Source organism: Rhamphochromis longiceps, linkage group LG16, assembly GCF_057381845.1.
Source record: "Rhamphochromis longiceps isolate RC_006_pf linkage group LG16, R_longiceps_female_GT1.1, whole genome shotgun sequence".
NCBI classification, from domain to species: Eukaryota; Metazoa; Chordata; class Actinopteri; order Cichliformes; family Cichlidae; genus Rhamphochromis; species Rhamphochromis longiceps.
The window spans coordinates 1813458-1836740 of NC_140572.1; the positions used below are offsets into that span (position 1 = coordinate 1813458).

Sequence of the window (23283 nt, forward strand, 5' to 3'; positions counted from 1 at the left end):
CTCTGAAACTTGGCAGGCGTTTGAAGCAGGCATGAATAGCCTTTATATTTGCTGATGTGTATTAAATGCAGACTCGCGCAGACACTCCCAGCTCCTTTTCGGCGTCCGTATGAAGGATGAATAGCAGTGATTAGCAGCCAATTTGTCTGCAGTCTCTGGTGAAATTTTCACCCAGGCTGACTAACTGCAGCTTTCACCGAGACCTTTTGGCAGATACCAACTCACATCCGTCTGGAAGCTCAGAGGTAACAGCTTACTGTCAGAAACTGAACCGAGCTGAACTAATGAGTGAGCAGCAGCTGTTGGGATGACTGCTAGCTCTCAGCCAAATTAACTCCATAGAAGAGTTAGAAAAACTGTGGGCTAAAGGTCGGCCGTTCTTCTCACAAGTCTGCTGGCTTTTTTTGCTGATAGCAGCACGCTAGCCCGCTCTGGTACAAGGCTCTCAGCTAATTTCTCCCTTCAGTGGTAACTTTTGTATTGAAACTTAAAGTTATTATGTTCAAAGATGTGACCACGTTGTGCTTTGGTTCAGCTGGAGCTGCTAGCTGCCTGCTAAGCTTCTCTTATCTCTTATTCTTTCTTTGTTTTGAAAATTCAATTCTGCGAGACAGACAAACTTTCACAGGTCACATCAGCTGGTCAAAATAAGACTTACCAACATTTTGATGCTAGACTCATCCTCCCGTCTGGATCCAAACAGGTGTTAATATAGTATTTTCTGACCGATATTTGGAGCCTTCTTGTTTGAGAATCAGTCAGTCTCTACTATGATAACACAGCTGTTGCTGTGGCCTCAGACTCTGACCTTACAGTGACCAACCTGTGTGCAGACTATCAAACCCGAGGCGTGACAGTGTAGAAACTAGAGATGGACCGGTATTGGTCCGATACTGACCTAAATTACTGGATCGGATATCTGAGAGATATCTGTGTATTTGTAGCCTCGCTACCAAACCAGCATTTCATCTCCGAGGAAGTTTTCCCAGAGAGAAGTGAAGCAAGTGTGTAAGTTCATCTCTGAATGTTTGTAAAGCATTCCAGCGTTAAGCTTAACAACCGATATGGAGCAACTGCCTCTCTCTCTCTCTCTCCTGCTGCTTCTTCAGTCATGAAACTGATCAATGATCAGCTGATCGGCTTTTCTGTCGCATTACAAAATACAAAATGCAGCAAGATATTAAAAAAACTATTTTATTGATTAAAAAAGCACTATATCGAATTCATATCGGTACCGGCAGATATCCAAATTTATGATATCGATATCGGTATCAGACATAAAAAAGTGGTATCGTGCCATCTCTAGTAGAAACTGACAGGCAGGCTACAGTCCGCCCGTCATTGTTATCCTGTGATGCTAAAAGGTGTCCTGCAATGAAATGGTCCTCTAGAAGGAAACAAATGAATCAGCACAGTTATTAACCCTGTGCAGTCATGAAGGAGCGCTACACAAACAGCCAAAAGTCAAAAGTTTGGTTCCCCCTTTGTTTAAGTTTGTCTTTAATGATCCGCTTTCTTGTTTTCTTCTGTGAACCTCAGTAAGAGTGATGACACCACCATCTGGTCCTGTCAGTATCCTGTCTGAGGAGTGTTCTGAGAAGAGCCTGCTTCTTCTAAGAGCTGATAATAACCCAATTAGCACAAGCCAGGGGAGAAAATCTGTGAAAATGACTTGTCTGCTGGAGCTTTTTGGCCTTTTTAGTCACGTGCTGTAGCACAAACAGCAGCGCGCTCACACGTGCCTTCTCTTTTTTGCTTATGTTAAAAATGAGCTTTGTTCTTGTTGGCACATATAATGTAAAAGTGATACACCCCCGTTTAAAGTCCTGCTTTAACCTAAATCCCTGTGATATTTGCATTCTGCTCCTCAGTAAATTAGCTGCATGGTTTTTGCAAATATTCAAAGGTGGGAAAAGGAATATATTCCAGCAGGGAGTCCACATTATCCTTCATTATCCTTGCAAAGCCTTATTTAAAAATCTCTTTTTAATGCAGCTCTGAATAAATGTGTGAAACAAATTCTCCTCCTTAAGGGGGGAATTTACGCATTCATTTTCTTGCAAGTTAGCAGTTCAGGTAGATGGGAATCTAATAGGGATTAAAATGTGTTTGCATGAATGCTGAAGACTCATTTTCTGCTAATAATTAGCTTTTTCCTAAGAAGGCAGCAGGTCTCAGAGGCTGATTCACAGGACTTTTGTTTATTACATATGAACAAATCTGTTAATCGAACAGGCAGGTAAACATGAACCACCTGAGTACTCGAATTACTCTCAGGAACAACAGCTTAGGATGTGGTAATTTTCCACTTAGGTTGCCCAGGTTAGGCAGAGGCTTAGTCCTGACCCATGTCCTTATCCTCCACGTGCTCGCTGGACCTCGGATGGATCTTGAAAATGAAATGAAAGAATGTTTTGACAAGTGAACACTGAAGCTGCACTGATGAATATTCAAATGGATTTAGCAAAGTTGTCCCAGGTGGATAAACTGAGTGTAAACAAATGCTTAAAATGTTTCTTACAAAAATGATTATTTTTGTGTATGTATTGGAAGCTCTAACAGGCTTGCAGTGTTTGCTGAGGCCATGCCAAGCACAGCTTTTTGGTAACACGTTCCTAAAAGCCACAGTAGACAAATCAAGGGAAACTCGTCAGGTCAGAGGAATGATGCGACTCCATTATATGCTGGAATAACCAGGAGAACCCTGGCTGTGGGCCAGGCTGCAGTTTACAATACAACTTTATTTATGTAGCACATTTAAAAACCAAAGGTACACCAAAGTGCTTCTCAATAATGCAATAAATTAAAATCAAATTAGATAGAGGGGCAATAGCAAAGTACACTGGAAGGTGAAGGCACTAATTAACCAGGAATGCAAGTGAAATAAATAAGTATCAGAAGATAATTTAAGAATTAAATTAATTCATACACGTAAATATCAACGGGAAGATTATTCCAGTAATATTATAAATTATCAAATCACTTTTATTGTCACATCACATGTGCAGGTACACGGGTACAGCACATACGAGTGAAATTCTTGTGTGCGAGCTTCACAAGCGACAGCGGTGTGCAAAAATACATAAGAACAAGCAAATTATAAGAATGACTAAATCTGAGAGTTATATGAATAAATATATGTACAATATAAGAGTGTATGTTCTGGGTCAGTACTGACCCAGCATTCTGAGTTCTGGTCCATTTTTGAATGAACGTTTTGTTTCTCTGGTGTTTTGTTGATGATGATGATTATTGTTTGAGTTCTATGTGTTATATTTAGGGATGGGTATCGTTTAGGTTTTATCCGATACCGGTGCCAAACCGGTACTTTTGAAACGGTGCCGGTGCTTAAACGGTGCTCAAACTGGTGCTTAAAGAATGGAGAACACAAACTTTGTCCAAAAACCTCTCATGTTTAGCTGTTTTTTGTAAAAAGATAGCAATGTTAGCCTTTTCTGCAGCTATGGGGCATATATGGCATCACTCTTGGCTGGAAGCAGTGCTTAATCAATGGAAAAAACTCCAATTTTGTCCAAAAACCTCTCATGTTTAGCCGTTTCCCTCTTTTTCTTTGGTCATTTTAGCCTTTTTGGCCAGGGTGAAGGGAGTATCTGCCATCAAACAAGAAGACAGCCGCATGTAGCTATGATGATGTTTGCTAGTTCACCTTACGTGCATTAATGTAATAACGTGGTTAGCCTACTCACGCAGAGAAGAACGGCTGCTGCTGCATCATCATCCGTCATCATTTCTGCTACACTGGCAGGGCTAGGGGCCAGTGGGGGATGTTGCTAACTCCGGGTCTGATAACAGGCACCACACCCGCAGTAGATGTGCTCGGTGTGAGGTCTCGCAGCAAGCTATCAAATACGGCGCATTTCTGGGCTTTTAAAAAAACGCTATGCGTCGCCAGGTTCGTCGTCAGATTCGAGGTGTTACCTCCTTTGACAGTATCACAGTATCACCTTAAAGCACTTGTTGCTGCTGAGTTTGCATATTTTGCTGTGAAGTACAGCCAGACTTTTGACCGCTTCGCCTTGGGCATTTTTAATCTGTAGCTCTGCTCTAAAAGAACGTACGTACCTGGCCCCGCCTACTATCCTCGGAAACGTAAAATGATTGGCTAGAAGTGTATCACAGCTCAGGAAAAAAAAAGCACCGAAATAAAGCACCGAAATGTGCGCTGCTTTTCGGTCTGGTTACTACCGTTTATGTCAGAACCGGTGCCGGACACCGGTACCCATCCCTAGTTATATTCGGTCTGCGTCTTTATTTAGTGGTTTCTTGTTTCCTGTTTTATTGTGAAGGTCTGTGTCTTATGTGAGTGTGCTCAGTATACGTTTCCCCTGTCTCGTCAGCTTCTCCCAGGTGTGTTCCCCTCCTGTCTCTCATCCCTTGCTTACTGCCGTGTGTACATAAGCCCTGTGCTTCCTTTGTTCTGTCGCGTCGTTAACGTCTTCTGCCCTCACTCCCTCTCTGTGTTCTGTTTGCCAGCCTGCCAACCTGTCTAGTTATTCGGTACTCCCAGTTTAGTTAGTGTTTTTCTGTTCTGCTTCATCCCAGCAATAAAGCTGTGTATTTTGAGTTTCTTCTGCCTCCTTGAGTCCTGCATTTTGGGTCCTCTCTTCCTGCCTGCCTACACACAGAATGACTGTGTGTGTGTGTGCATATTTTAAAAATAGAATAAACAATACAATAAAATATACAGAGGTTGGCAGTTGGAAATGTGCAAAACATGTGGCATTTATATACAGTATGGAGTGCATAATGTTGAAGTTCCAGTAGTGAAGCTGAGGTGTCTCTGAAGTGTTCAGCAGTCTGATGGCCTGATGGAGAAAGCTGTCTCTCAGTCTGCTGGTTCGGGATCGGAGGCTGCAATTAAGTATCCAATTACAAGCCAGAAATGTTAGGTTGAGTAAATAAGTTTTCAATCGTGATTTAAAAGATTGGACAGATCCAGACGCACCAATAGCAGCTGGAAGATTGTTCCAGAGGTTGGGTGTAGCTAAAGCAAAGCCACGGTCACCTCTCGTCTTCAGGTTGCACCAAGAGCATTTGGCCCGATGGTCACATTCTAGGCAAGTCGAGTTTAAACAGTGTTGCCTTTCAGACGACCTCTCTTACATTCGTTTTGTCATAAAAGTGAGGATTCCATTAAATGTTATAATTAGAGCCACGATTTTGAAGACTCTGTGTTATGAGCTAAGACACTCAGGAAATATGGAAGATGTTTGCGGATCCAGGTCAGGGGACTTCTGCCTGGCAGTCAGGGATCACGATAGTGTTTTCGCTCGTGGCAAGGTTATGTACTCGTAGCTTCCTCTTCAATATGCATTCCCCTAGGCTGTTTAACTTGGTAGTGACCTTTTGGAGCATACTCGAGCGTCTTCAGCGCCAGCAGCAAGATTTTCCCTCCAGTGAATTGATTAAAGCAATCGTATGTGCCGTTCTGTATGCAACAAAAAGGAAAACTGACACAGGGGAGCTCATCACCGGAGAGGAAGAGTAAAGAGTCTTAATTAATGGGGGAGACTGTTCCACAGTGACAGAAACATAAATAGAAATAATGAAGTCACTGTGGGGTTACGGCTGTTTTGTGGACCTTGATGCTTTGAGCCTATGGAAAATTTTGTGCACCCTCAGGCCTTTATTCAGAGATTTCATCTCCCAGCTGGAACACACAGGATGTTTTCGTGGTGGACTTTTCTAAAGAGTGGAAAACCACAAACGTCATAGCTCAGCACGGTCTCAGAGGTGCTCTTACTGTGGTGTTTCTCTTGAATACTAATGAGACATGCTGACGTGCATCTGCGCCTTGTTGTCGAAGCTAATGAACGGTTCGAATGAGTAGGATTCAGTCTAAATCAGAGTGTATTGTCTTAATTGTATTCTCCATATGGGAGTTTCACAGTTGCATTGCATCATGCAGCACAGAGACGTTTGTTCAGGACAAATAAAGCTGCTTCTTCCAGTGTAAATGCCTGGTTTGTTCTCCGTGTGCTCGCTCTCAGGGAATCACGCTTTTCTGTAACACTGCAGGTCTTAGAACATATCTTAGGATCACTGTGAACTGGCCTAAATTATAAGAAAAGAAAAATGCCATTAAGTGTGTTGTGTGTTTCTAAAGTAGAGCTTAGGAACATTTCAACTGGATGACAGCTGATGGCTTATGTTGCTCCACAGTCCGTGTGACCTAAAGAAACCAGGAAAATACAACAAATGAATTTAGAACAAAAATACAAAGAAACCCTTGCAAAGCTTGATTATGGAAGGCAGACAGCAACGAGGCTGAGAACAGGAAACCTTTTTACTGGGTGGAATAATTCTTTGATTGGATGTAAAAACCCCCAAGGGCCTGAAGTAGTGATATTACTGGCTAACTTCATCAAACTGATATATCTGTGACAGGCTAATATCTGCTGATATATCTGTGACAGGCTGATGTCTGCTGATACAGTGGGGCAAAAAAGTATTTAGTCAGCCACCGATTGTGCAAGTTCCCCCACTTAAAATGATGACAGAGGTCAGTAATTTGCACCAGAGGTACACTTCAACTGTGAGAGACAGAATGTGAAAAAAAAATCCATGAATCCACATGGTAGGATTTGTAAAGAATTTATTCGTAAATCAGGGTGGAAAATAAGTATTTGGTCACCTCAAACAAGGAAAATCTCTGGCTCTCACAGACCTGTAACGTCTTCTGTAAGAAGCTTTTCTGTCCCCCACTCGTTACCTGTATGAATGGCACCTGTTTGAACTCATCATCTGTATAAAAGACACCTGTCCACAGCCTCAAACAGTCAGACTCCAAACTCCGCCATGGCCAAGACCAAAGAGCTTTCGAAGGACACCAGGAAAAGTATTGTAGACCTGCACCAGACTGGGAAGAGTGAATCTACAATAGGCAAGCAGCTTGGTGTGAAAAAATCAACTGTGGGAGCAATCATCAGAAAATGGAAGACATACAAGACCACTGATAATCTCCCTCCATCTGGGGCTCCACGCAAGATCTCATCCCGTGGGGTCAAAATGATCATGAGAACGGTGAGCAAAGATCCCAGAACCACACGGGGGGACCTGGTGAATGACCTGCAGAGAGCTGGGACCAAAGTAACAAAGGTCACCATCAGTAACACACTACAACGGCAGGGAATCAAATCCCGCAGTGCCAGACGTGTTCCGCTGCTGAAGCCAGTGCATGTCCAGGCCCGTCTGAAGTTTGCCAGAGAGCACATGGATGATACAGCAGAGGATTGGGAGAATGTCATGTGGTCAGATGAAACCAAAGTAGAACTTTTTGGTATAAACTCAACTCGTCGTGTTTGGAGGACGAAGAATACCGAGTTGCATCCCAAGAACACCATACCTACTGTGAAGCATGGGGGTGGAAACATCATGCTATGGGGCTGTTTTTCTGCCAAGGGGACAGGACGACTGATCCGTGTTAAGGACAGAATGAATGGGGCCATGTATCGTGAGATTTTGAGCCAAAACCTCCTTCCATCAGTGAGAACTTTGAAGATGAAACGAGGCTGGGTCTTCCAACATGACAATGATCCAAAACACACCGCCCGGGCAACAAAGGAGTGGCTCCGTAAGAAGCATTTGAAAGTCCTGGAGTGGCCTAGCCAGTCTCCAGACCTCAACCCCATAGAAAATCTGTGGCGGGAGTTGAAAGTCCGTGTTGCTCGGCGACAGCCCCAAAACATCACTGCTCTCGAGAAGATCTGCATGGAGGAATGGGCCAAAATACCAGCTACTGTGTGTGCAAACCTGGTAAAGACCTATAGTAAACGTTTGACCTCTGTTATTGCCAACAAAGGTTATGTTACAAAGTATTGAGTTGTATTTTTGTTATTGACCAAATACTTATTTTCCACCCTGATTTACGAATAAATTCTTTACAAATCCTACCATGTGAATTCATGGATTTTTTTTTCACATTCTGTCTCTCACAGTTGAAGTGTACCTCTGGTGCAAATTACTGACCTCTGTCATCATTTTAGGAGGGGGAACTTGCACAATCGGTGGCTGACTAAATACTTTTTTGCCCCACTGTATATCTGTGACAGGCTGATATCTACTGATATATCTGTGACAGGCTGATATCTGCTGATACATCTGTGACAGGCTGATATCTACTGATATATCTGTGACAGGCTGATATCTACTGATATATCTGTGACAAGCTAATATCTGCTGATATATCTGTGACAAGCTAATATCTACTGATATATCTGTGACAGGCTGATATCTACTGATACATCTGTGACAAGCTAATATCTGCTGATATATCTGTGACAGGCTGATATCTGCTGATATAGCTGTGACAGGCTAATATCTGCTGATACATCTGTGACAGGCTGATATCTACTGATATATCTGTGACAGGCTGATATCTGCTGATATATCTGTGACAGGCTAATATCTGCTGATACATCTGTGACAGGCTAATATCTGCTGATACATCTGTGACAGGCTGATATCTGCTGATACATCTGTGACAGGCTGATATCTGCTGATACATCTGTGACAGGCTAATATCTGCTGATACATCTGTGACAGGCTGATATCTGCTGATATATCTGTGACAGGCTAATATCTGCTGATACATCTGTGACAGGCTGATATCTGCTGATACATCTGTGACAGGCTGATATCTGCTGATATATCTGTGACAGGCTGATATCTGCTGATATCTGCTGATATATCTGTGACAGGCTGATCTCTGCTGATATATCTGTGACAGGCTGATATCTGCTGATATATCTGTGACAGGCTAATATCTGTTGATATCTGCTGATATATCTGTGACAGGCTGATATCTGCTGATATATCTGTGACAGGCTAATATCTGCTGATATCTGCTGATATATCTGTGACAGGCTGATATCCGCTGATATATCTGTGACAGGCTAATATCTGCTGATACATCTGTGACAGGCTAATATCTGCTGATATATCTGTGACAGGCTAATATCTGCTGATATATCTGTGACAGGCTGATATCTGCTGATATATCTGTGACAGGCTAATATCTGCTGATATATCTGTGACAGGCTAATATCTGCTGATACATCTGTGACAGGCTAATATCTGCTGATATATCTGTGACAGGCTAATATCTGCTGATATATCTGTGACAGGCTGATATCTGCTGATATATCTGTGACAGGCTAATATCTGCTGATATCTGCTGATATATCTGTGACAGGCTGATATCCGCTGATATATCTGTGACAGGCTAATATCTGCTGATACATCTGTGACAGGCTAATATCTGTTGATACATCTGTGACAGGCTAATATCTGCTGATATATCTGTGACAGGCTGATATCTGCTGATATATCTGTGACAGGCTAATATCTGTTGATATCTGCTGATACATCTGTGACAGGCTAATATCTGTTGATATCTGCTGATACATCTGTGACAGGCTAATATCTGCTGATATATCTGTGACAGGCTGATATCTGCTGATACATCTGTGACAGGCTGATATCTGCTGATATATCTGTGACAGGCTAATATCTGTTGATATCTGCTGATACATCTGTGACAGGCTGATATCTGCTGATATATCTGTGACAGGCTGATATCTGCTGATACATCTGTGACAGGCTGATATCTGCTGATATATCTGTGACAGGCTAATATCTGTTGATATCTGCTGATATATCTGTGACAGGCTGATATCTGCTGATATATCTGTGACAGGCTGATATCTGTTGATACATCTGTGACAGGCTAATATCTGCTGATATATCTGTGACAGGCTGATATCTGCTGATATATCTGTGACAGGCTAATATCTGTTGATATCTGCTGATACATCTGTGACAGGCTGATATCTGCTGATATATCTGTGGGCTCTAATGAATGAGAATATTTCATAATTAACTGTTATGTAGGGAAAAATCACTGTAGTTGCAATACTGGCCCATGCAGAGCCAAACTATTCATACACAGGAACCTTCTCATTTAATAAGCAGTAGTTAGAAGTGATTAGCAGATACAGTACTATGTATTTTGCAGCAGATGCTTCCCCTACATGAGCTGGTTCTGGTTTCTTCCTGTTAACTGGGAGTTTTTCCTTCCCACTGTTGCCAAGTGCGGGAGGATTGTCTGATTGTGGGAGATTTAGGTCTTTACCTTATAATATGAGGCGACTGTTCATAAAATTTAATTTAATTTCTTACTTTGGTAATTCTGAAGGAGGCCTTATAACTATTAAATCTGTATGTGATACTTGTATGGTTGTAAGTGGGTAGTCAATAGTGAATTGAATACATTATTAAGTGATGCTAAATATTTGATATCCATATTCTTTTAGAAGCTGATGATGTTGAATGCAGTGTAACTGTTCTGCAGCACAGAGCCTCACAGGCTGTGTGTGATGAACACACCTGACTCCAAGTAAAACAATAAAACAACCAACATCAGAACACGTTTCATGTTTGTAGCTGGAAGCGTTTACAAAAGCAAAGTTGTGCGAGTGTGCGCAACTTACTGACACACATTCTTGTGGCTATTCTGTTTCTTCCAGAAGCTTCCAGTGCCAAGCTGAGGTAACACATCTGCTTTTGCCAGATGTGTGAGCCCCAGTTCCATTTGTTAATCCCTCCTGTGCTGATGTGAGCGCATGTGTAAATAAGCCAATCGCGTACCTGCTTTAACATTCAGCCACGAGGCCCCCCTCGGTGCACGACTCAAAATGAGGAAGCGGTTGCATCAATCACAACAACAGCCTGAACCCTCTCACTGCTGTTTTGATTATCGACCGCGAAGCAGCATCGCGGCGTATTTGATGACGCCTCTGCTGTGGCGCGCCGTAAGTGTCGAACGGTCATTTGTACCGCAGGCCGTCGCTTCTCTGTAGTCGTGGAAAGCCGAATGATCGGCTCGTCTGATTGTGCACAACTGTCCGCCCGGAGCTCCTGTCAATGATCCGTCTTTTTTGGTGCTTTGTTGTACTTATTGATCTGATATGTCACCTGTCTCGAATCGGTTATGACGAAGCTGACGATCAGTCATTTGAGAGGAGGAGTTGTTTGTCTCTGTTTCCATCTCCATATTTCACTCGCTCGGTTCTTGTTTGTGTCCCCTGGCGTTGTCTGGAGCTGAACGTGAGGGAGGAAAAGAAGGATGACATATCACATCGGCACTGAGAGGTTTTTGTTTTTAGCTCTGCAGGGGAAAACACAATATCAGAACCCTTATTTTGCCCCCGGCTGCCTCAGTGGTAATTTTATCTCAGTCTCACACAGAACACCAACGATTCTTATCACTTTACATCAAATAATATGTTAGGATATTGGATAGGAAAAAGATATTGCCCTTGGTCTATCCTAGTCAGCACTTTGTTGCTGTCGGGGCTCCTCTGGGATTTAGATTTTTATTCTTTTTATTTTTGAAGTGTGCAGTAAAAGAAGAACTTTGCTGTGTCCTGGTGAAAATCTGATTCCTCACAGCAGACATGAGGTCACGTGCTGTCTCTGTGATTTACATCAGAATTGTTTCAACCAGAGTCTGTCTTCTCTCACCTGCAGAGGTTTGTCGGGAACGGGAACTCGGAGAGCGTCGTTCACAACAAGCTGTCCCACCCTGTGAGGACACGCTTCCTGCGATTCGTCCCCCTTGACTGGAACCCCAGTGGCTGGATGGGCCTCAGGGTGGAGGTGTACGGGTGCTCCTACAGTGAGTAACACTCAGCCTGCAGTTAATCCCATGGTATCAAAGTCTGCACTGACCCTCTCTAGTCACACTGCGTGTATCGATTTATTTATTTATACACTTGGTTTTGTAGCGTAGGACAAATACTTCAAAATGTATGATGCTGGATTCTTGGAGTATTTACTAGCACAAGGAGCATTATTGTAATTATTTTCATTTTAAAAGCATCAGTGTTTCAAAAGCACTTTACGGAGCTTTGGGACCTGTGTACAGACCAGTGATTTAAACCTTCGCCCTCACAGCTTTGGTCTGCTGCCACTGTTAGCTCTTCTATTCACAAGTTTGACAGTTGAAAATTCTCTTTCCAAATTTGTCTTGCCTGTCACATTTTCATAAAATGAGGAGTGTCCCATGTTTTTGTAGCTTAAATTTACAGAAGTTTCCAAGGTTTAAATGCACCACAGGAAGACAGCCTTGCTGTTTTTTAAACAGGACCACTATGTGGATATATCGACTGAGTGTGCATGTGTTTCCTGATAAGCTTTTGCCCTTTTGTTTGGGATTAAGAGGTTTTGGAATGAATGTGAATAAATGTCACCACAAAGCCACACAAACATACCTCGCCCTGCCAATGGGCGAGACAAGGCAGCACTCAGAGATCTCCAGTGCAGTAGTAAATAGTAAATGGAATGGTTCTTATATAGCACTTTTCTGCTCTGAGCTCTCAAATCACTTTACATCACACATTCATATTGTACAAGCACTTTTTTCTATGCTTTTTCTGTGTAAGTGCTTTCTATCTAACATCCACACACACTCACACTCCGATGGACGCAGCGCAGAGCAACTTGGTACTTAGTATCTTGCCCGAGGATATTTGGCGTGCAGACTGGAGCAGCCAATAATCGAACCACAAACCTCGGCATTAGTGGAGCATCTGATGACCTGTCGATGCACCATTCTGGACTGCTCCAACAACACATCTGTAAGAGTTCAAATATCTTACAGTTTTCAGGTTGTTGTGTCTCTCTGTGTGGGCTTTATGGGACAAGCACCATGTGACATTTAAACCTGTGACACACACTGATAGCAGAGCAGCACCACCCCTGAAGGTGTGAAACTTGGTGCTTTTAGCTGCATCGGCTTATAATATCTCACACCAAGCAAACACTAATGAAAGCATCTGGATAGAAAAGGCATCGTGTCCATTATTGGTATTATTGGTATATAATCATTGTGCAACAGTCTTTTAAAAGCAAAGCAATGACTTGTGATTATAACAGAAGCAAAAATGAACACAGTGCGTTTTATATATCTTGAACAGTCAATAAAAAGCACGTAATGGGGATTCACTGGTGCACCTCGCCCACACGTTGTGAAGCAGCACTAACTAGATGAGCCAGTGAATTACTGCACACTGGAACACCATCAGAACAGGTCATGGTGAACAGTTTTATGATACCGACCACCTCAGCAATGTTGGAGAAGTGACTGCCTCATACAGCGCAGTACAAATTAAAGCTGAAATCTGAAGATTTAACTCCTGCAGGTAAGTGGTTCTGGTGGAGTGGCATGCCTCGGAAACTGAAAACATGCACTTTTGGACCCAACCCACACGTTTTGCTTGCATAATTTAGGTCTACTTTTTTTCCTTTTCACTGGATCTCAACCTCGTTGAAGACCAATGGAAGATTTTAGATGGATGTCTCAGACAGCCGTAACTACCATCATCTGAACACCAAATAATAGTATGTCTTTGTAAAAATGTTCCTTTCCTCCTGCAGACCTTTGGAGAGTCACTGCACAGGAAGCTGTTCATGTGGGGCATGATGATCCAACGCCTTACCAGACATTTTGTATTTCCTGCGGTTTTTCGTACTGTAATACTCTGAGTCATTAAAATCGGATGAGTGTAGCAGTAAGGAATTACAGATTCCAAAAGCTGCACAGGACAAGATCTCTGGAACGGGCTCACCTCAGTGGAATCACATAGCTATTATCAATACTATCATTTCCACCAGAGTTTTATATTCGTGTTTATATATGCGGTTTATATATCCATGGGTTATTCTAGTGTATTGTGGTGACATTAAATTATAATAAATTGTGCCAAATGGCACAGGTTGCTTTGTCGCATGCTTTATCATTGTCTGTTGTTCTTTATAGAAGCGCATTATTCTCCTGACACTGAGTCACTGAGGTTTTATGTATCCAGACATAACAGAAACCATGTGCTGCTTGCCAGGCTCAGATGAACAAAACATGGCATTAGACCGTATTATTTAGCTGCTGGACAGATGGCTTCACATCTAACACTAGAATACTTTAGTATAAAGAGGAGTTCATGTTCAGCTCAATGACAGTAAAAAGCCCAGGTCCTGTGGGTTCAAAGCAATACCAGTTCCCACCACTCCTCCATAACTCCGCCATAAAATCTTCCTCCATGATCATGATCATGCCGGTGAGGTCTGGATGCTGGATGCTCTGATCCTACTTTAACGTATTTTTGCTTATTTTTTGCTATTTTCTGTTGCTATCTGCCTGATCTTGCATTATTGACATTATTGTAATTACACATTTACAATACAACAGAGATACTCTCATTTCTACTAGTCCATAATATACGTACATTTCATCGTGTTTAACTCTGGTTAAATCTGGCCAAGCGAGTGCCGGCAGGAGAACAAAGGACGTGACCCAAAGCGAAGGCTATGAGGGAAATGAGCCAGCATCAGGAACAGGCTATGGGTTCACACACAGCCTTGCTAAGTATCCTACTAGCCAATGTTCAGTCCTTCCAGAACAAGCTTGACAACCTCAAGGTCCGTGTCAAGTTCCAGAGAGACATTTGGGACTGCAGCCTCCTGAATAAAAACTGGCATTTCTCCCTTTACGTGCTCTGGCTCACCCAACCTTTTTTTTTTTTATTATTTCTGGGTTTTACCGTTTACGATGCGGGTTACAGGCATTGATTAACACAATCTGCAAAAAAAACCAAACAATCAGGAGTGACCAGTAGCCAGATTATTGATTTTAAAATTTGAGAATTAAATTCGCCTTATGTTATTCACGTATGCTGTTAACTCCTCCATCCTGTAAATCTCTAGTGTTATTTCCCACCACAATGATAAAGTTGGTACATCTTGTAATAACCATTTCTTTGTTATACACTTTTTACTTGCAACTAGCAACATTTATTTTTTTAATAATAGATTGGATTCATATAGCGCTTTTCAAGGCACCCAAAGCGCTTTACAATGCCACTATTCATTCACTCTCACATTCACACACTGGTGGAGGCAGCTACAGTTGTAGCCACAGCTGCACTGGGGCAGACTGACAGAAGCGAGGCTGCCATATCGCGCCATCGGCCCCTCTGGCCAACACCAGTAGGGTAAAGTATCTTGCCCAAGGACACAACAACCAGGACAGAGAGCCTGGGGATCGAACCGGCGACCTTCCAGTTACAGATACGCTTCCCAACCCCCTGAGCCATGGTCGCCCCTAGACCATTCCTGTGGCGTACATCCAAAAAAATTGTTTTCATTCCAAAAGGGAATGTACAGTTGAAAATTTTTTGTAGTGTTTCGTGAACGTCTTTCCAATAAGTCCTGATCAAAGGGCAGTCCCACATTATGTGAGTGTGGTGTGCTCGTTGGTGTCCACATTTTCTCCAACATACAGGGGGATTCCCGTCATAATGAGTCTTTTGGCAAAGGGTGATAAAGAACCTTATCATAGTTTTCCATCCAAATTCCCTCCATCTTCGTGAGGAAGTGCATTTCCATTGTCGTTCCCATATTTGAGTCCATTCATCCTTTGTTATGCACACTCCTCCCTCCTCCCATAATCCGGTCGTTAAGTCTGACGTCACTAGCCGTGTCTGGGCCTAAACTCCGCTGCAGGTCCATATATCAAACGATCACTGTGGCATTACTGAGAGTTGAAAAACTGTCTAAAGTCTTTCATCTTTAATAAAATGATCAGCGTTCTGCTCTACCAGGTGTAACAACTGAGTTTAACATCCAGGCATCCATGAAAACGGAAGTTATGACATTTAACGGCGTTAGAAGTTAGCAGGAAGTTAGCTCGCTAGCTTCTATCTAAATACAATATAGCATGTCCTGACTGCGGGGTTTTGGAAACAAATTAAAACGTACAGCTCTGCTATCACTTCCAGCATAAATGAAGACAGAAAACTAAACAGCAGTGACGTTTGTAGGGTTACTGAAGTTGGGCTAGCTGGTATATAATGATGTGCTAGGTGACCGCTAGCGACACAGCTATGTTAGCATAATATAAACAAGCTAACTTTTTTTCCACTCGATAAAAGTTACCGTGAGTGTTCTCGGTGGTCAGGAACAAATGTAATCGCATGGCAGGATGCTGTAAAAGGACCAAACTTCAGCCAGGAGAACAACTGAGATAATCCATCCACAATACGAGGTTAGTCATTCATATACTGCTGCATGGGCTGGGCTGTAGCTACATCCTAAGGTTTTAAAAACTGAGCTTAAATAAATGATTAGCGGTAATAAAAGCCGAGGGAGGTCAGCAGTGATCACTGACTGTTTTAGGAGCTTTTTGAGATAAAATAGAAGAAAATACAAAACATTAAACATGTTCACAACACAAAAGCCATATTAAACACAGACTACTTTAGACCCGGAAGTAGGATTCGTCACGTCATCACTTAACGACCGGATATCTTCACATATTCAGTTAAGTGAAAAAGCTTATTTGTAAGAAATGTATACAAAAAGGAAATTTTTATTTTTTATTGACACTATATGCCTTTTTAAGCATAGCTATCAAATCAACATTAGTGTTCAACGCCACTCTGATTGTTGTCTTAATATAATGTCTTATTTGCAAGTATCGATAAAAATCCTGCTTTTCGAGATTGTATTTTTGTTTCCGTGTATGAAAACTAATTAAGTTCCCATCTTTAATCAGACTATCGAATGTAGGTAATCCTTTAGCAGACCAACTTTTAAAACATGAGTCCAATTTATTTGGGGCAAAATCAGTCATATGCATACCATTTAAATAAAGCCAAGTCCTGTTCCAATTTAAATTCCCTCACAACATTTCTCCATACATTAAGTGTACATTTCACCCTTGTCTATATATTTTTGAATGTTTAAGTCCATCAGGACAGCTTGTATTGGAAAAGAAAACATGCTCTCCTCAATATTTTTCCATTGTGCTTTATAGCTTATATCACACCAGTTAATCACAGTCTTCAACTGAGCAGCCCAAAAATAATTTTTCAGTGACGGCAGCTCCTCCTGTGTTTTTTTTTTAAAACAAACCCTTGGTCTCTTCCCTCCCCGTATAAATCGTGATATAATTTTGTCCCATTTGTTAAATTGGCTTTGATCAATTTGTATTGGTAGTGTTTGGAATAAATACAGTAATCTTGGCAGAATATTCATTTTGATGGATTCAATTCGTGAGTATAAAGTTAGAAAGGGAATCTAACTTTCTAACTTTATACATGATATCAAACATGTTCCATCATTTGATATCATCCACTATTCTCTTCTGCAGGGAACCAAAATTCTCCTCAAATAATTTAGTTAGGTCTTTAGGTATGACAACTCTCAAGTATTTCAATGATTTTCTTGCCATCTCATTGGATATTGAGCAACCAAGTGAGCTGGGGGGCTATAGTTATAGTTAAGTATTTGAGTTTTGGACATATTAATTTTATACCCAGAAAGTTTCCCAAATTTTTGGCATAGATTCATCAGTTCAGGTAGGGAGTTATGTGTTATGTGTGTTAATATCTCATCTGCATAGCAAGCAAGCTTATGTTCCTGTTCTCTAATGTTTATTCCCTTGATGTCTTTGTTTTGTCTGATTGATTGTGCCGGAGGTTCTAAGTATAATGCGAATAAAAGTGGAGACCAAGCGCAGCCTTGTTTATTTCCTCTTTGCAGAGCGAAGCTATTTGAGAGATAACCATTAACTTAAATTCTTGCAGTAGGGTTAGTATATAATGCCTTCACTGTATCAATAACTCCATTATGTAAGCCAAATTTGTTCAAGACTTTGTAAAGAAAGTCCCAATTTACAGAGTCAAAAGCTTTTTCTGCATCGATACTCATAAGCATGGCTTTAATTTTAGATGTTTGTATCTGATTTATTACGTGAAGAGTTCTGCGTATATTGTCCTGTGTCTGCCGATTTCTTATGAACCCCGTTTGGTCATTACTAATTAGGTTGGGTAAAAATTCTTCCATTCATCTGGCCATTATAGAGGTAAACAGTCTGTAATCTATGTTGAGGACAGAGATGGGTGTATATGAGCCACACTCAGTTTTGTCTTTACCTTCCTCTGGGATAGCCGAGATGATAGCCTCATTCCAACTCGGTGGGATTTGTGCTTTTTTTAACGCCCAGTTGAAAGTAGAGAGTAATATAGGGATCAATTCCTGTTTAAATTCCCGATACCACTCTGCGGTATAACCATCGGAGCCCGGTGACGTGTTTGTTTTTATTGATGGCTTTCATGAGTTCAGTTTCTGTCACTATCATTATTTTATTTTGTTCCTCATTCAAACTTGGTAGGTATAAAGAATTCAGAAAATTGTCAATTTCGTACTCAGCTCCACCTGGAACCTTAGCGTATAATGTTTTATAAAATGATTCAAAGGCTTCCTGTATCTTACGTAGATTAGTCATCATGTTTCCAGTCTCTGGGTGTTTAATTTTAGTTATAGTATTCTCTACAATTTTCTTTTTAAGTTTCCATGCTAAGATTTTCATTGAATTTTATCCACATTCATAATATTTCTGTTTCAAATATAGCAATTTTCTCTTTATCGCTTGTGTATTCAGCTTATTTATTTCATTTCTGATCATTGTTAGTTGTTTTAGAGTGCTGGTTGAAGGCATTTGTTTATGCTCACTTTCTAATTGTTTTTGAGTCTTTTGTAATTCTGCCATTTTTTTCTCTCGAGCTTTTTTCTGAAAAGAGGCAAATGCTATGATCTCCCCTCTTATGAAAGCTTTTAATGCATCCCATAGTATTGGAGGTGACACTTCTCCGTTATCATTTGTTTCAAGGTAATATTTGAGTTCTTTCAATACTTCTTTTTTTTAAATTTTACATCTTTAAGCAAAGATGAGTTCAATTTCCATGTTGATGTTTTGGGGTATACGTTTAAATCAATTGTCAGATACAGTGGTGCACGGTCACTTACAGGGAGTGCAGAATTATTAGGCAAGTTGTATTTTTGAGGAATAATTTTATTATTGAACAACAACCATGTTCTCAATGAACCCAAAAAACTCATTAATATCAAAGCTGAATGTTTTTGGAAGTAGTTTTTAGTTTGTTTTTAGTTTTAGCTATTTTAGGGGGATATCTGTGTGTGCAGGTGACTATTACTGTGCATAATTATAAGGCAACTTAACAAAAAACAAATATATACCCATTTCAATTATTTATTTTTACCAGTGAAACCAATATAACATCTCCACATTCACAAATATACATTTCTGACATTCAAAAACAAAACAAAAACAAATCAGCGACCAATATAGCCACCTTTCTTTGCAAGGACACTCAAAAGCCTGCCATCCATGGATTCTGTCAGTGTTTTGATCTGTTCACCATCAACATTGCGTGCAGCAGCAACCACAGCCTCCCAGACACTGTTCAGAGAGGTGTACTGTTTTCCCTCCTTGTAAATCTCACATTTGATGATGGACCACAGGTTCTCAATGGGGTTCAGATCAGGTGAACAAGGAGGCCATGTCATTAGTTTTTCTTCTTTTATACCCTTTCTTGCAGCCACGCTGTGGAGTACTTGGACGCGTGTGATGGAGCATTGTCCTGCATGAAAATCATGTTTTTCTTGAAGGATGCAGACTTCTTCCTGTACCACTGCTTGAAGAAGGTGTCTTCCAGAAACTGGCAGTAGGACTGGGAGTTGAGCTTGACTCCATCCTCAACCCGAAAAGGCCCCACAAGCTCATCTTTGATGATACCAGCCCAAACCAGTACTCCACCTCCACCTTGCTGCCGTCTGAGTCGGACTGGAGCTCTCTGCCCTTTACCAATCCAGCCACGGGCCCATCCATCTGGCCCATCAAGACTCACTCTCATTTCATCAGTCCATAAAACCTTAGGAAAACCAGTCTTGAGATATTTCTTGGCCCAGTCTTGACGTTTCAGCTTGTGTGTCTTGTTCAGTGGTAGTCGTCTTTCAGCCTTTCTTACCTTGGCCATGTCTCTGAGTATTGCACACCTTGTGCTTTTGGGCACTCCAGTGATGTTGCAGCTCTGAAATATGGCCAAACTGGTGGCAAGTGGCATCTTGGCAGCTGCACGCTTGACTTTTCTCAGTTCATGGGCAGTTATTTTGCGCCTTGGTTTTTCCACACGCTTCTTGCGACCCTGTTGACTATTTTGAATGAAACGCTTGATTGTTCGATGATCACGCTTCAGAAGCTTTGCAATTTTGAGACTGCTGCATCCCTCTGCAAGATATCTCACTATTTTTGACTTTTCTGAGCCTGTCAAGTCCTTCTTTTGACCCATTTTGCCAAAGGAAAGGACGTTGCCTAATAATTATGCACACCTGATATAGGGTGTTGATGTCATTAGACCACACCCCTTCTCATTACAGAGATGCACATCACCTAATATGCTTAATTGGTAGTAGGCTTTCGAGCCTATACAGCTTGGAGTAAGACAACATGCATGAAGAGGATGATGTGGACAAAATACTCATTTGCCTAATAATTCTGCACTCCCTGTATGTCTATTGTACCCATCTCACATGATTGGATTTCATCCCTATCTTTTCCAAACGTCATGAAATAATCTATCCTTGTATAAAGGGAATGTGGAGCTGAGTAATGAGAATAATCTCTCCTTGTAGGGAAACGATTTCTCCATACGTCAATTAAATCTACCTCTTCATAAAGTGCAGAGACTCTTTTATACAAAGTACTTGATTCCAGCATTCTTCTATTAGAGCTATCTAAATCCGGCCACAGGCAAATATTCAGATCGCCGCCACAAATCAAGGGGCCTTGGGTTTCTGTCACCATTATATTAATAATTTTTTTAAAGAAACTCAGGTCACTTCCTTGTGGTGCATAAACATTCATTAATGTAACCAGATTACCATCAACCGTTCCCCGAACCAGTATAAACCTCCCCTCCTTATCCTTAATTTCAGACAACTTTTCAAAGTTTAGATCCCTAGAGATTAAGATCACCACACCTCGCCTGCGGCCAGATTTGTATGATGAGGAGAACATGTTTGTAAAGCCCATTCTCTTGAGTTTTCCATGTTTATTATTAGTCAAGTGGGTTTCTTGGAAATATACGATTTATGCTCAATCTTTCTTCATTTTAGTTAGAAATCTGCTTCGCTTAATAGGATTTGTAAGCCCATTTACATTAAAAGAAATAACCTTCATCCCTTTGGCACTCACTTTTCATAAAATGAAGCATCAGAACTTGAATAACTTATTGACTGGTCAACTCCCTCTGAGAACCCGAACAATGAAAAATAATAACTGCTCAAAACCAAACAGAAAAAGAAAAACGTGATTCCAAGGTTGGGGTCATTCCTATCAGACCCTGGCACATATGTTGTGTAAGTCCCACCAGCAGGGGGAAGCCTCTCCTTGCTAAAGGATAAGGGCCCCTGATTTCACCTTTAAGGTGCATTTCTCCATCGTCTCTCTGATAGTCTTAACTATCCATCTAGTAAGGGGAAGGTATCTATTGTCTCACCCACTTTGACAGAGTAGTATATCCTCATTGGTCTCCTGTAATGGAGGGGGAGCACCTCCTAAAAATCTGAAGATGCTCACGAATCCCCTGGTTCGCATATCCGCAGTCGCCTCCTCCTCCGCCGAATAGAGCACAGTTCCATCCCGATAGAAAACCCTCAATTTAGCAGGATAGGGAGTCTGAAATCTTATGTTCTGTTGTTTCAAAGCCTTTTTTAGCTTCAGCATAGTCCTTACGTTTCCACAGGATGGCTGGGGCATTGCACTCGGTCTTCCACTTTCGCGATACGGGTCTCTGCTTCGGTTATCTTATTGTTGACTCTGACCAGGTCAGACTTGAAATCTTGGAACTCTCTCCGGAAGTCCCGTATTTCTTCCAGTATCGTGGTTAAAGCATAATCTTCCTCCGCACTAGCCATAGCATTAGCTTCGTGTCGAGGTGGTGACGCCACTGCAGGAATCCCTTCATTTGTACGTTCCACATCCACGAGACCAACTGCTCCACTGGCGATGCCATACCACAGCTGCTACACACAACCCTGTGCCATTTGGACCCTATGTCCTGTTTGTGGGCTACAGTTCTGCATTCAACACAATAATCCCCGCAAATCTTTTCACCAAGTTGAAGGATCTAGGTCCTCTACCAGAGGCCTGGGAGCTTGAGGGTCCTGCACAGTATCTTAGCTGGTCCTAGGACTTCGCTCTTCTGGACAGAGATCTCCGATGTTGTTCCTGGGGTCTGCTGGAGCCACTCGCCTCGCTTGGGAGTCACTGCACTTGGTGCTCTGATTACCACTGGGACCACTGTTACCTGGTGGTGGCTGTGGCTCAGGTGGTAGAGCAGATCAGCTACAGGTTGGTGGTTTGATTCCTGACTCCCCCAGTCTGCATGCCAAATATCCTTGGGCAAGACCAAGGATAACTAATCCCAAATTGCCCTCCGATGCGTCCATCAGAGTGTGAATGTGTGTGAATGTTATTTAGTTGCACTTCAGTTTAGAAGTGCTTGTATGAGTGTGATTGGGTGAATGAGGCATGTTGCAGAAGAGCCCTTGGACTGGACAACCTTGACCCAAAATTAAGGCCATTACTGGTGCCAACTGCAGCCCCATAACCATCAGGAGGCATCTGAGACTGAAGGGCTTCAAAAACAAAAAACGTCTTCAAAGGCCGCGTCTCCTTGAACGCCACAGATCTGACCGTTTGAACTTTGCAGGAGAGCACCAAACATGAGAAATTGAAAGGCAGAAGAAAGTTTTATTCTCTGATGAGAATAAATGTAACCTTGATGGTCCTGATGGTTTCCAACATCACTGGAATGACAAGCAGATCCCACCACAGTGGAGGGGGCACCATAATGGTCTGGGGTGCTTTTTAATTCAGTGGAACAATCTAGCAGGAGGTGCAGGGGCGTCAAACAGCTGCGGGCTATGTCCAGATGTTGCAGAGAGCCTTGCTCATGACTGAGGGCCCTCGTCTGTGTGGTAACCACTGGGTTTTTCAACAGGACAACGCTACAGTACCCAATGCCCACTGGACAAGGGACTTCTTCCAGGAGAATAACATCACTCTTTTGCACCATCCTGCGTGTTCCCCTGATCTAAATCCAACTGAGAGCCTTTGGGGATGGATGGCAAGGGAAGTTTACAAAAATAAACAGTTCCAGACAGTAGAAGCCCTTCGCGCAGCCATCTTCAACACTTGAAATGTTCCCATCACCTATTGGAAACTCTTGCATCAAGTATGCCGCAACAAATCTTTGAAGTAATCAACAATAACGGTGGAGCTCCTCATTACTGAGTTCATGTTTGGAACTCTGATTTCTGTGTTGGGGGGGTTTCCGGGAT

General features: G+C 41.9%; 1 protein-coding gene across 1 annotated transcript in view; it reads left to right on the top strand.

Moving 5' to 3' along the window:
* The window catches only part of cntnap5a (contactin associated protein family member 5a), a 138802-nt gene that overhangs the window by 46758 nt on the left and 68761 nt on the right, over nucleotides 1-23283 (top strand). Inside the window, exon 4 of the mRNA XM_085383443.1 lies at nucleotides 11551-11698. Coding sequence (XP_085239569.1) covers nucleotides 11551-11698 — 148 coding nt within the window. The remainder of the gene's footprint in view (nucleotides 1-11550; nucleotides 11699-23283) is intronic.